The sequence below is a fragment of the Lates calcarifer genome, linkage group LG12 (genome assembly GCF_001640805.2).
Source record: "Lates calcarifer isolate ASB-BC8 linkage group LG12, TLL_Latcal_v3, whole genome shotgun sequence".
Classification (NCBI taxonomy): Eukaryota; Metazoa; Chordata; class Actinopteri; family Centropomidae; genus Lates; species Lates calcarifer.
This window is the reverse complement of record NC_066844.1, coordinates 26,644,628-26,657,267: the sequence shown is the minus strand read 5'-3', so window position 1 is coordinate 26,657,267 and position 12,640 is coordinate 26,644,628. Positions and strand designations below refer to the sequence as shown.

Below are 12,640 nucleotides of genomic sequence, written 5' to 3'. Positions count from 1 at the left end.
ACAATATTCAGGTATTCCAGGTTTATTTTCTCCTTGGTTTGGATGGAACACAAACCTACAGAAAACCAGGTCTAACCTATAAAACATTATAGAGAGAGAGAAATAAAGAGAGCAAGAGGAGAGAGTTTTTTTACAAAGTGTACCCAAACAGAACTTCAGCGCTGCCACAGTTCTGTCAGTTGGCAGCGTGGAGGTACAGTATAGGGCTCTCTACAGAACTTATATTATTGTTACAAAAATTCCAGCACAGCAAAGAAAATGTGACAAAGGAGAAGTGGTGAGGATACTGTGTGCTGTCTGGAGGAATTGGAAGCTATGTGTTTTTGGCATTCATGTCACAGCCCTTTTGAAAAATGCATCAAAGCAATTGCAGAACTCGTGGGACTGGGTTTGGGCACACAAAGTCATGACCATCATCCAAACCTCACTGGTGAGGATGGAAGGGAGCTGCTGCTCATAGTGGAGGGTTTGAAAGGCGCCTCTGTGCCACTTAATAATAAAAACAAGGGCCCTGCCAGACCATGCTAACACAGATTCCTGTAATTTCTGTGGATGTGCCTGTTTAGATGTAAAGTGTGTGTGTGTGTGTGTGTTTGCTCACTGCGCCACAGTGTACAGAAATAATTTGTCAGCGGCGGTGACTGGTATTTTTCATGCCTCTTGAAAAACTTGGAAACAGATTGTGTTGTTTTTCATGCTTACATTCACACATGGCTATTAGCTGAAATGCCTTCTGCTTTAAGAGCAACTCTCTCTTCCACCTTCTGCTCAGAGAAATCACAAATAACGATGGCCACAGTCTAACCATGACTTTCTTACATCTGCACTAATTGTTAGGAATTGAAATGAGATCACTCACAGATGGATAATTCCCCACAGATGTCGCGCTCTCCACTCATCTCCTACTTTGTAATTCTTGGCTAAGACTTCTCTGAAAAGAAAAAGAAGTTCATCTCTCGGCATAGTTAAAGAAGCAGAGCTCCTATCCTGATCCTGGAGGCAGCACCTCAGTGCACATGAGGTGTTTTCTTGTGAAGGTGATTATAATCAAAGCCTGGCTGATTCTGGGTTTTTGATGTGGTTATTGTTATTTGATCCCATAAATAAAACACCAGGACTGCAACTTACATCGTTTGTCGCCAATTATTTATTTTCAATTTTCTGACTCTTTTTTGAAACCACACCATGTCAGGAAACTGTTTCATAAAACAGGTCAAATATTCAAATGACTTATTTTCCCTGAATAATTTCAGCTCTAATGTTGATTCCTTTTTTAACATAAACACTAATGTAAACACACCTGATCAACATCCCTTAGATCTGGTTGCTTTCTGGAGGACCTATACATCAACAGCAGTATATCTGGGATACAATCAGCCATGTTGATTTATCAGCCAGACTCTGATTATAATGAACTGGGTCCTGGCAGGACACTGTGTCACGTTTTGCTCCTCAGGCCATCAAACCCACCACACGTCACTAGTCTGATGGTCTATTAAAAGGCCTTTGTGCTCACCCTGACTCTGTAACACTGTCTGCCATGACTGCTGCTGCTTTTAACAAAGCCCCACGCCTCTGCTCTGTTTATACGAACCCTACACTCTTTGTTTTCAAGGTAAACCCACTGGAGGGTTTCACAATGATCCCTGCATGTTATTTATCACGTTGTCGTTCCATACGGTAATTTAAGCAAACTGCCATAAGGTGTTGTGCATATCCACATCCATCTCTACATCCATTGCCACATGCATATTGTGTAACCGATGCCGTGTGCAGCCACAGAAAGATGCTGAAATTGTTCTGTATCTATCATGCTCAGTGGAAGGTTATTGACTTCATTCTAAAGCTGAATAAAACATGAAAAGCAAGATAAAACAATGTTCATTCCAAACAACAAGTTTTGCATTTGTGAAATATGTTAACTTACAGTGTTTCCTCTATTATTCTTTATGTATGGACTGTTTGTGTTGCTGTGTTTTGTCTAAACATGCGGGAGAATGAAAAGTGCAAAATCCTCACAACTGAATCTTGTTAACTGACACTGTTAATTACAGCTTTGGCACATGAAGCTCCTGATATTATAAGTGAAATAACAAACACCTTACACCAGACAGAATGTGCTCCTGCAGTGAGAGGAGGAGAAAGAAGATGACTCTGTGTGACTCTTTAAATCCATAATGTTAGGGACATTTACGCTTTTCACGAGGATAAGGTAAAGTGTCTCTTACTGAGAATCAATCACAAGGTTTAAACACTGCTTTGAGCTGCCGCCAGTTTTATATCTTGAGTGTGATTTACATGCATCAGGAGAGGGGGCCTGTCTCACCCTCTTATGAGGACTAGAATTTAATATTGGTACCCCTGGTCCTGTATCTGATAACTGCAGATAGAGGTCAAAAATCAAAATAAACACTGTCACAGTCAATCTCTGTACGATCATGAACCACAGTCGCAGGGAGAGAAATCAGTGGCACAGCCATCTATTATTCGGAGGCTATCCTGGTGGGATCACATGTCGGGTCACCACTTTTTTGTACATGGGAGGAGACAGAGTTGGACGAGGCTCCTGTACTCCCTGGATGTATCAGACCTTTGCCACTGAGAGGACTCAGGACTACGCAGCACTCTCTAGGGAATAAAAGAAAAACTTGTTGAAAATTTATAGGAGTTCTGAGTGTGTGTGTCTAGATGTGGTGGATCTCTGAGAGACAGCAGGTTACATGACCTCACTGTAAAGAGGTGAGCTCTTATCCCAGTGTGTATATTTGCATTGAGGGATAACTCCAGTATTTTTGAACATGGGCCTTATCTTCCCATGTTTCTGGGTGTAAAAGATTGATTGTAAATCCTTTTGTTTAACCAGAAATATCACTGTGTATCACTACCAGACCAGTTTGTATGTGTTATGTTGTGGAACTTTAACTTATGTAAATGATCTGAAAAGAAAAAAAAAGACATCAGGTACAAATGCTAAAAATGCAACAGCTGCCTTTTTGGCCACCTGGGGGCAGTAAAAACAAGCAACACTGACATCTTTCAAACAAACAACTGCTTATTTACTCACTACGAGCGATACCTTTCACTCTACTGTCACTTACCCAACTACTAGTATTATAATATTCCATCCAGTTAAAAAGCAGAGACTGGGAGATAAATTCAAAAAACGACCAAAATCAAAAACAGAAATTTCACCAATTCTCCTTGGTATGCTTGCGCACAGTTTTAGGTGGCAGGTAGGTGGTTCACAGTTGTTCTGTGGATTTAGTCTGACTCAGTGTCTTCTGTCTCTTCATGTAATCCCAGACTGATTTAATGATGTTGACATCAGAGCTCTGTGGAGGCTGTACCACCTGTTGCAGGATAGTACTTCATGACTGAATCTGTGTGTTTTGGATGGTTGTCTTACAAACATTTGACACCGATCAGATTCCTCCCTGATGGATAAGAATCTAATCATCTGAAGTACTGTATACACTCAGTACTGTATATATAAAAGAAGATTATAGCTGCTTTAAGAAGACAAACAAAGACACGAGGTGACGTGTTTGTTTCCAAAAGTGTATATGCTGCATTCAAGTGTAGGGATGTAGAGGTGGTGTGTTTGGGGGTGGGGTCAGGAGTGGAGACAGGCCCAGCCTACTGTATTCATTCTTACAAAGAAAACCTCATTAAAGCCACTCTTCCTCTTAGCTACATCACCAGTGGGAAACAGATTTGGATATTGCTCTCTTACCGTCTTTTCTTTTAAACACTCGGCCAGCAATCAGTTAGGGGGGAACAATGGAGGAGACTGATGAGGGAGGGGGAGCACATATTGACTTTTTCTCTCTCCTCTCTCGTCTTAATGCATCTCATCCCCCCCCCCATCCTCTTTTGTTGAAAACCTTTCCTTCCCCATCAACCTTCATCAATCTCTCTATCCTTGCTGGGTGAAAAATTGCACCCATTACCCTTGTCATGTGGTATACAGAAATAGCATTCTCTCCACTGACAAATGTCAGGTAAAACAACTTATGGCGACTCACAAGACTGTAGGACGCAGGCACCGCAGCATTAATCACTCCCAAATATTGGACAACTCTGATATAGTAAATACAATTCAAAAGTCGAGGACACTGGGGCACATCCCAAATAATGCAGGTGGTGCAAACTCTACACATGGATGAAGGATTTGTTATCCTCATTAAACTCTGAAATACTGATCTCACAAACCGCTAAAAGAGATGACAATGTGTTTAGTATTTAACCAGATAAATTAAGTTTAGCCTAACCTCACTACAGGGTCCTGTCCTGTGGTATTTAACCTCTTTGCACTGTCGGCATCATTTGTTTTATTCCATACGTCATCATTCAAGTTCATGTCATTCAAAGTTTAAGTTGTGGTTTAGCAAGACTATAAGTCTTCAAGCCACAAGAGCAGCTCTCTGAGGCTGTCAACATGCTAACATGCTAACATTGATTATAATACCAAAGTACTGGACGAACTGACATTTTGACCTGATGGTGGCGCTGGAAGTAAAATTCAGGGGATCACCAAAGTTCTTACAAGTCATCCTGAGGGGATCAAGAATGTTGGTACCAAAATTCATGCCAATCCTTTTTTTATTTTACTCAAAACACTATTTCAAAGTCATCAGGACACATCGTCTAGGAACCAAAATGTCTGTACAAAATGTCCGTCCGGTGCATCTGGCACATGTTAAAAAGTTTGGCTAGATATGTGAAAACTGCAACTGCTGGTGGCGATGAAAAAAGTCAGAGGATCACCAGAGTCACTAAGATTCATCATCTGAACACCATGGAAATGTACAGAACTGCTGAAACCTCTCGACCGGTGGTGGTGAGCGGTGACTCTACAGACTCGTGTTTCTGTCCCCAGAGTCACGGCACCAGCATTTCTAAAAATTAAACCACTTTGCCTCCTCCACTTAAGCATGATGAATGTGAGAACACAACAGGTACTTTAAGTAAGGAATAGTAATGACCTGTGCTTTTTGCCCAGCGTAGCATTTTGGTGTTAATTACATTAGGTTGCAAAGTGTTGTTAAGGAACCTGAAAGGTCTGCAGGCGCTGCATCACTGACTAATCAATTGCCATTATCATGCCTGAGACAAAGGTCTCAGCCCAAGGGACACGTTAGACGCCGCTATTACTTTCCTCTTTACACTGAACGAGACGCTCTCAAAAAGAAGCAATGTTTAATGCCCACAGGGGGACGATTTTAAAGTTTTAGAGTGATGGCTATCCATGAAAACGGTGGCTCGTCATTTTAAAAACAACACTGTAACATGAAACTATCCAGCACAATGGCTGAGGTGTGGGTGTGAGGTCTAAATATGAACCCATTACAGGAGCTGGCTGCTCCACTGCTGCACCTCCAGGAGGAAATGTTTGGAAAATATCTGTCTGTATCTGTTGTGTCAGTAAAAATCTAACTTTCAATACCTGCAGTTTGGTTGTTGTATAACAACACACTTCAGCACCCGGTGAACCTCAGTGGAAACTTACAGTGTCCTCAACTGATGTGATTATGAGGATTAGGACTGTCTCTCCCTCTCTCCTCCCTTCTGTCTCTCCCCTCTCACCCTCTCATTTATCCAGTGGGAGGGAGGGAGCAGTGGGGACAGATTGGCAACAGGTTTCACTGTTGCACTGACTAACACTTTGTACTTGCAGCTAACAAACAGCTCTTTCTGTAAGTCTGCACAGACACAGTCACTCACATGGAAACTGGCAGACTTTAGCTGTCGGCTTTTCTTTTTACATGGTTTAGTTTTTATTTGGTGGATTTGTTTTCAGAAGAACAATAAAGATGATTAAGACCATGATTCAACATGCGAAGAAACACCCAGGGGTAGGTAGCATCATATTCATACATCCACTGAGCTTTATGATTACTTCTATGACTGTTTAACATATACTGACTTCTACACAAAGCCTAATAAAGTAACTGTGATATTTGGTATATGCTACAGTATATGTTGGTATGTAACAGTCGTGATTGTGTACAGGTTTACTGGGATGTTTGGTACTAGAAGCAAAGCTTTTCACATTAGAAAATATTCATTATTACTATTAGAAAATAGATATTTTTTAAATATATGAAAATAAAGAAAGAAATTTTTAAAAATCAAACAGAGAATTGAGCAACATTAGGTGGAAAATATGCTACAAGCAACGTGAGAGCATGCTGTTGTTGATCAGACCAGACCAGATCCTCAAAACCATTTAGAAGACAGAACTTAAAATATGTGGTGAAACACTAATCTAATTTTAACACCTGAGCCAGTTCTACTCACAGAATAATGACAGAGAGATTCAGCTGAAAGCTCAGAGAGCCTCTGTTACATGTGACATTAGAAAAATGTTAATTTCTATTCTGATCACTGGCTTAATGAAACAAGTACTGAGACTGCACATAATTACTTTGTATCACTGGTTGTTAATTTGTTTTACTATTATCATAATAAAATGAAAGAAAGAAAGAAAGAAGAAGAAAGAAAGAAAGAAAGAAAGAAAGAAAGAAAGAAAGAAAGAAAGAAAGGCACAGAAGCTGCTTGTTTTTTTCCTCTGTTGCCTCAGAGCTTTGCAGAGGGTGACCCAAATTCGAGGATTGACGGGGGTTGGTTTGGCAGTGCACCAGAAAAGTAATAAGGGCAGCAACAGTATCGAACTCTAGTGAGAATAAAACACTTCCTGTATCAGTCAGGCTGAATGGTGAAAGGTGGAACACACACTGTGTGGCAAGTTATGGAGATATCAGGACTGAGGAGTGGACAGCTCCCTACAGCTCCCTGTGTGTGTGTGTGTGTGTGTGTGTGTGTGTGTGTGTGTGTGTGTGTGTGTGTGTGCACATGGCTGTTTGTGTTATGATCGCAGTGAATGATCTGCAGCCATTGTGTGTGTTTGCATGTTCATGTCGAGACAGAAAATGAGGTGTGCACTGTGTGTGTGAACTTTTTCCTAAGGTTAACTTGTCATAGTTGAGAAGTTCACAGTGAAGCTTCTTGGAAAAGAAGAATTCAGCAAAAATAAAACCAAAGCTGGGTGAGCACACGGTACCGAACATGACTGAGCAACCCAGAGATTACATCTGTACACAACTAAACTGCAACAGCAAATATGTTCTGTATTAACGTAATCTGGTTGCAATTAGTTTCTGCTAACATACTGAGGATAATATGTTAATCCATGTAACTGGCTAGTACTGCAATGTGTTACAACTGCACCCAGACAAAAATATTCACAGACAACGTATTTATTTTCTGCCATAATATTCAATTCTGCAGTGTAATATCCATTTTAGTGACAACAGCATCATAAATCTTTTTATGGTTTGGTTTGGGCACTAACAACACGTGGTTAAAGTTAGGGAAAGATTAATGACTGGTTTAGTGCTGAGAAGTTAAACAGTGAGCTCAGACACAACATGTTTGTTACATTTAACAAAAACCACAACCTTTCCCAAACTTTAATCCAAAGCACTTCTGTTGCCTCAACCTAACCACAGACTGGACAGTCGGTGCAAACCCAGGACTCTGGTGTGTCGTCCACCATCCACCTCAACCACCTCCTGCTGAGTCTGCTGCCATTAATGTGCAGCTTCTTTCAGAGAAGAAACACTGACTCTGAATATGATCCAGTCTGTGATTAGGTTTTCTACAAAAACATTTTCTTTTATAATTCTAAACGTGATATCTCAAGGTTTTGGGCTGTTGATAGAACGAAACATGGAATCTGAAAACGTCTGCAGACTTTGGTCTTCAGTGTTACTGGTATGTTTCCCTAATTTATACACAAAAATTAAAAAGGAAAAAAAAGTAATTTTTGTTCCTGCAGCTGTAAATAACTGGAGCTGAGATGATTAGTTGACTAATTAGTCATTCAAGGGTAAATTAAGTACCTTAACTACCTTGATACTTGGTTTATTGTTTCCAGCACAAATGCTAATTCCACTTCTCAAACATGAGAAGCTTATGTGTTTTTACTGTTTCATAGGATTGTGCTGTAAACTGAAAATCTTGTTCTGGATTGGTAGTTGGACACTGGAATTTCTGGACAACAATTCCTCAATTCATTGAGAAAATAATCTGCAGATTAGCATAAATATCATTGTTGGTGTTGGGTCTATTTATTATCCACACAATACTGATAGTACATTCACTCAGCTGTTCACTGTCAAACTGCATTCTGGACTCCTGGACATCTGATTAGTGGAGGCTGAGTCAGGGAGTCCACAGTTGTTAGACAGTTTTGTGCTGAGTGTTTTCCAGTGTGTGGGGATATTTTCATCATGTCTGTACAGTTGCTTTAAGGTGGTGAATATCAAGGTTTCATCACCAGACATTCTCCTAATCAACAACAAGGCAACACAATCAGACAGTAGACAGATGTCTAGATACAGCTGAGTAGAGACATCCTTCAGTTCAACCTGATCAAACTGTCATCTCTCTACAGCTTGACTGGATCTGTGTGGGCTGAGAACAGCTGTTCGTCAGTGGTGTGACTCTCTGCCTCTCCGTCTCATACACAGAGTATCACATAGAGGAGACAGGAAATGCGTATATGGCAGTCGGTGCAGTGTTGATGAATAGATGATGCGTGGTGAGAGGATTGTCGCACCTAAGCTTTGGGTGTTTCAGATGACATATCACATTATCCCCCTGTCCCCTCCAATGTGCTTCTCTATTTTAATTCCTGTCATCATCATCACTCAGAAGAACATCAAATAAAAGAGTATGTGTGTGCACATTCATGCCTGTGTGTCTGAGTCTGCAGACTGGGTGTGTAAGCTCATCTCTGTGCAGATTTGTGCGAGTAAATGTGTTTAAGTGTCTGGCAGTCAGGGTGTGTGTGTGTGTGTGTGTGTGATGGTCGCTCAGTCTGACAGGTATTATACTGTAGTGCTGAGGAGGAGAGGCTGGCACACACTGACACACTGCAGCTCTCTCTTCCACCGCGTCCTTGCCCGTTCAACCCAGGCTGACAGCGAGCTGCCTCACACATGGCCTGGGCCTCATGCATATGGAGGAGGGCAGTGAGAGGGAAAAACAAGAATAACAACTACCCATGTTTGTGTGTATATGTGTGTGTATTTCACACCGGTGAATGTTCTTGGTACATATCACGGCCCATCACTTGATAGAGTATGTTTGTTTACCTTCCTATGTCTCTGTGGTCTGGGATTAATGCATTCCTCCTCTCTCCTCCTCTCCTCAGTTAATCCCTCAGTTTTTCTTCACCACTGTGGGCCTGACAGGGGCCATACTCTACCTGATCCGTCTGGCTAAAGGGCCTCATGTCACGTAAGTCTTTCTGTTGTTTGTCTACACTTAGAACCACTGTCCTCCATCTTGCCTCTGATGAAAGTTGGTTTCTGGTCTCACTAAGCTTAGAGGAATCCTTTATCTCCACTCATTAGTTATTATTTAAGAGCAATGCATCAAACATTAAGGCAGTAGGATTCTCATTTTTAGCCAGAGCTGTCCATCTCTGTAACCTGAGATTATCACCTGTAACTTTAATAACAAGGCCAAAAAACTGGGCTGTTTGTCAGAGAAGAAGCACCACTAACACCACTCTGAAATAGCAAGGCAGCCACACTTTACCCTAACCTTTATCAAGTGTATCAGCTACCAACAGAATGTAATCAAAACTTCATGTTACGCTGCTCATCTCATTTTTTACAGGTTTGAACTATGGGGTGTGAGTATTTATTTGGATATCAACAAAGACTCATAATTACAGTACAATCAGATTTCAGATCATTTCTCAGCCCATGGATCATTTGTTTTTTGGTGCAACATATTTCAGTTAAAAATCAAACGTCTTAATAAATATTAATAAATATGTCAGTGATAAGTTCAACCTGCTGATTTAATGGTTGGGCTCCATTACAAATGTGGAAAGTGAAACCTGGCGGAAACTGGATTCAGATTTGCTGAAATGTTATCCATCACCCATCCATACGAGTGCACTGAATAGACGCTACAATCAAAACAAAGCTTTTCTGATAGCTGCATGTTAAATCAAAATTTACAACAAAAGCAGCTGGCTGTATTAAACAGTCATATTTCAGAATGACAATTTGCACCAGCCAACACTGAACTCACACACTGCTGCTCTCATACAGTACATGTGCACTGCTCGTGTCCTATTTTAGGCCACACAGAACCACTTGTTCTGAGGGTCAGCCATAAAGCCTGACCTCATCACCAGCTGGTGATGAGAGCTGTGGTCAGCGGCCGCCTCTCTCTCAGAGACTGCCTAGTGTTTGTGGTAATGGAGAGGGAGAGAGAGAGAGAGAGAGAGAGAGAGAGAGAGAGAGAGAGAGAGTGGGGTTGGGGGGGGGGGCTCACATGCTAGCTCCCTCAGTCTCTTTGTTTGTGGTTTGGTGGCGTGACGTGCTGCCACAAGAGGAGGAGGAGGGAGGAGGAGGAGGAGGGATGGACAGTCGCAGTGGAGTGCTGTGAAATCCAGACTTTGGTTAATGAACAGAGGAGCACTGCCAAGTCACTGGGCTGACTTCACCTCATCTCATAATCACCTCTTTTTTTCTCCTCATCTTTTGTCTCCATCCGGCGTCTATGTATTTATCTCCTTTTGTCTTTGCCCTTCTGTTCCTTTTTTCCTCTTTCTCCTCCCCATATCTTCTTTTTCTCTTCACCTGCTCTTTGCCTCTCTCTCTCTCTCTGTCCTCTCCCTCTCCCTCTTTCTTCTCCATGCCCTGAATCTTTCCATGTTCGTAGCCTCTGGGACAGGAAGAACAACCCAGAGCCCTGGAACAAACTGGACCCAACCTACCAGTACAAGGTGATTATTCCCATCACACACCGAGCGGCCGCCTCCCTGCCCACACCAATCAAGTCTGCCAGAATACTTATCCAGACAAGAGCAGCATCGTTTCACTGAGTCACTGAAAACCTCACATCCATCATCAGCTTAAAACCTCACCAAAATAGATTTAAGTGAACCAGTGCTGGCAAAATAATGTCAGATCGACATGGATGCTTCTTGGCTTTCTTCACATCTGTTCAAACAAAGGAAAACAAAGAGTCTTTCAAAAACAAATTAAGGCAGATGGAACCGGGAGCTTTTAGTAGTTGGTGGTAATTTGCCTTACCTCTTGAACAAGGCCAGAGCCCCAGACAAACTAATGAAAATATTAACAACCCTGACCCAAAATAGAGCAGAAAAACAACCAACTGACAGGCCCCAGAAGAGGAGACCTGGGTGATGTGTTTTTCAGAGAAAAGAGCATTTTCTGAGGGTTTCAAGGCTGCGTTGCTTGCCAGAGGAATGAAAGTCGCAGCAGACAAAAGGTCAGGACACGGCATGTTTAATTCTCGATAGCGAGGCAAAGGTCTCACATCGAAATTCCACTGAAGTCCAAACAATGATCGTAATGAGGGAGTGGGGGGGGAGGGGGAGAGGAGTGTGGGGGTGGTGGTGGGGGGTGGTGGGGGGTGTTTAATGGCAGACCAATCAAGAAAAATAGACGGGGAGAAAATAATCACTGCTGGCGTAAAAATGTGTGTTTCATGGTTGGAGGACAGTGATGTATGCAGAACACATGCATGCAGTCACACAGTATATATATATATATTATCCACAACACACACAAACTGAAAAAAGACAACAGCAAAAGCAAGACAAGAATCTGCTAAATAAATAAGCTGGAGAGAATCACAGTAAACCAGTGTGTTTGGGTGCATCCAAGAGGAAAAATCCTTACCCCGTTTTCTTTTTTTTTCAGCGTGCTCTCTTAAAGACAGCACTGATTAATTTAAGCAAAACAGATTTAAATGTATTCCTCCTGCCTTCTGCAGTTTGTGGCCATCCAAACGGACTACAAGAACCTGAAGAAAGAGGGCCCTGACTTCTAAAGGTCCTCCAGGGGCACCGAGTTTGGCAGGACCTCCTGCTGTCGCCTCGCTGATGTGAGACGTCTTCCTGTACATTTCACCTCCTGCTCTGCTACAGCAGCTCTGAATTAACTCTGTAACCTCGTGAATAAAGACGAATAAAGATCACACAGGACAAACGCCTGGTTCTTCAGCGTATGATCATATACAGGGTGTTTATGTGCTGCCCATTTTCATTTGGGTGTTAATCACCATAAAACATTTTCCTTTGGGCTGCAGTAATAATGATGATCATCTGTGTTGACATGTTTCTGCTCTTTCCTGTATGAACCCCTCAGCTGGAAGGTCAAAGGTCAGGGTCTGACACTAAAGAGCAATTTTAATGCTGCTGGTGATCCACAGCTTCTTTTTTATAAGTTGCACTAATCAATATTTTTATATTAGCAATGGATCAAATTACTACAGTGATGTGAAATGGATTGCTACAGAGAATTATTACCTGACTCTGCTGTTCCCCTGAGCTCTAGATTGCAGCTGCAGTCGCAGCCACCAGCAAAAAAAAGCCCTGATAAACTGACTGTACGCTACCTGTCCACCACCAACAGGCAGACGCACAACGTTAGCGACTAGCTGGTAAACCATGGAGGATCATTTAACTGCTTGGTTGATCCAGTGCGTCATCACGTCACATCAAAAAGTGACCAGGGCAACAAAAAACTGAAGAATAACCAGCATTTACCATCACATCTACAACAACAACAGCATGTGTATATCA

General features: G+C 41.9%; 1 protein-coding gene across 1 annotated transcript; it reads left to right on the top strand.

Annotated features, from left to right (window-relative positions):
• Positions 1 to 5,620: 5,620 nt before the first annotated feature.
• LOC108884818 (NDUFA4 mitochondrial complex associated like 2) lies at positions 5,621 to 12,033 on the top strand. Its single transcript, XM_018678905.2, has 4 exons — positions 5,621 to 5,855; positions 9,221 to 9,306; positions 10,750 to 10,813; positions 11,830 to 12,033. Exons 1-4 carry the CDS (start codon positions 5,814 to 5,816, stop codon positions 11,884 to 11,886), a joined length of 249 nt encoding a protein of 82 aa, XP_018534421.1. The 5' UTR covers positions 5,621 to 5,813; the 3' UTR covers positions 11,887 to 12,033.
• The last annotated feature ends 607 nt before the right edge of the window (positions 12,034 to 12,640 follow it).

What these genes read in the sequence shown, in the direction of transcription:
- LOC108884818 (XM_018678905.2), top strand. Translation starts at nt 5,814, where the DNA reads ATGATTAAGACCATGATTCAACATGCGAAGAAACACCCAGGG. An exon ending in GCTAAAGGGCCTCATGTCAC is followed by an intron (nt 9,307 to 10,749) that starts GTAAGTCTTTCT and finishes CCATGTTCGTAG; the next exon opens with CCTCTGGGACAGGAAGAACA. An exon ending in ACCCAACCTACCAGTACAAG is followed by an intron (nt 10,814 to 11,829) that starts GTGATTATTCCC and finishes TGCCTTCTGCAG; the next exon opens with TTTGTGGCCATCCAAACGGA.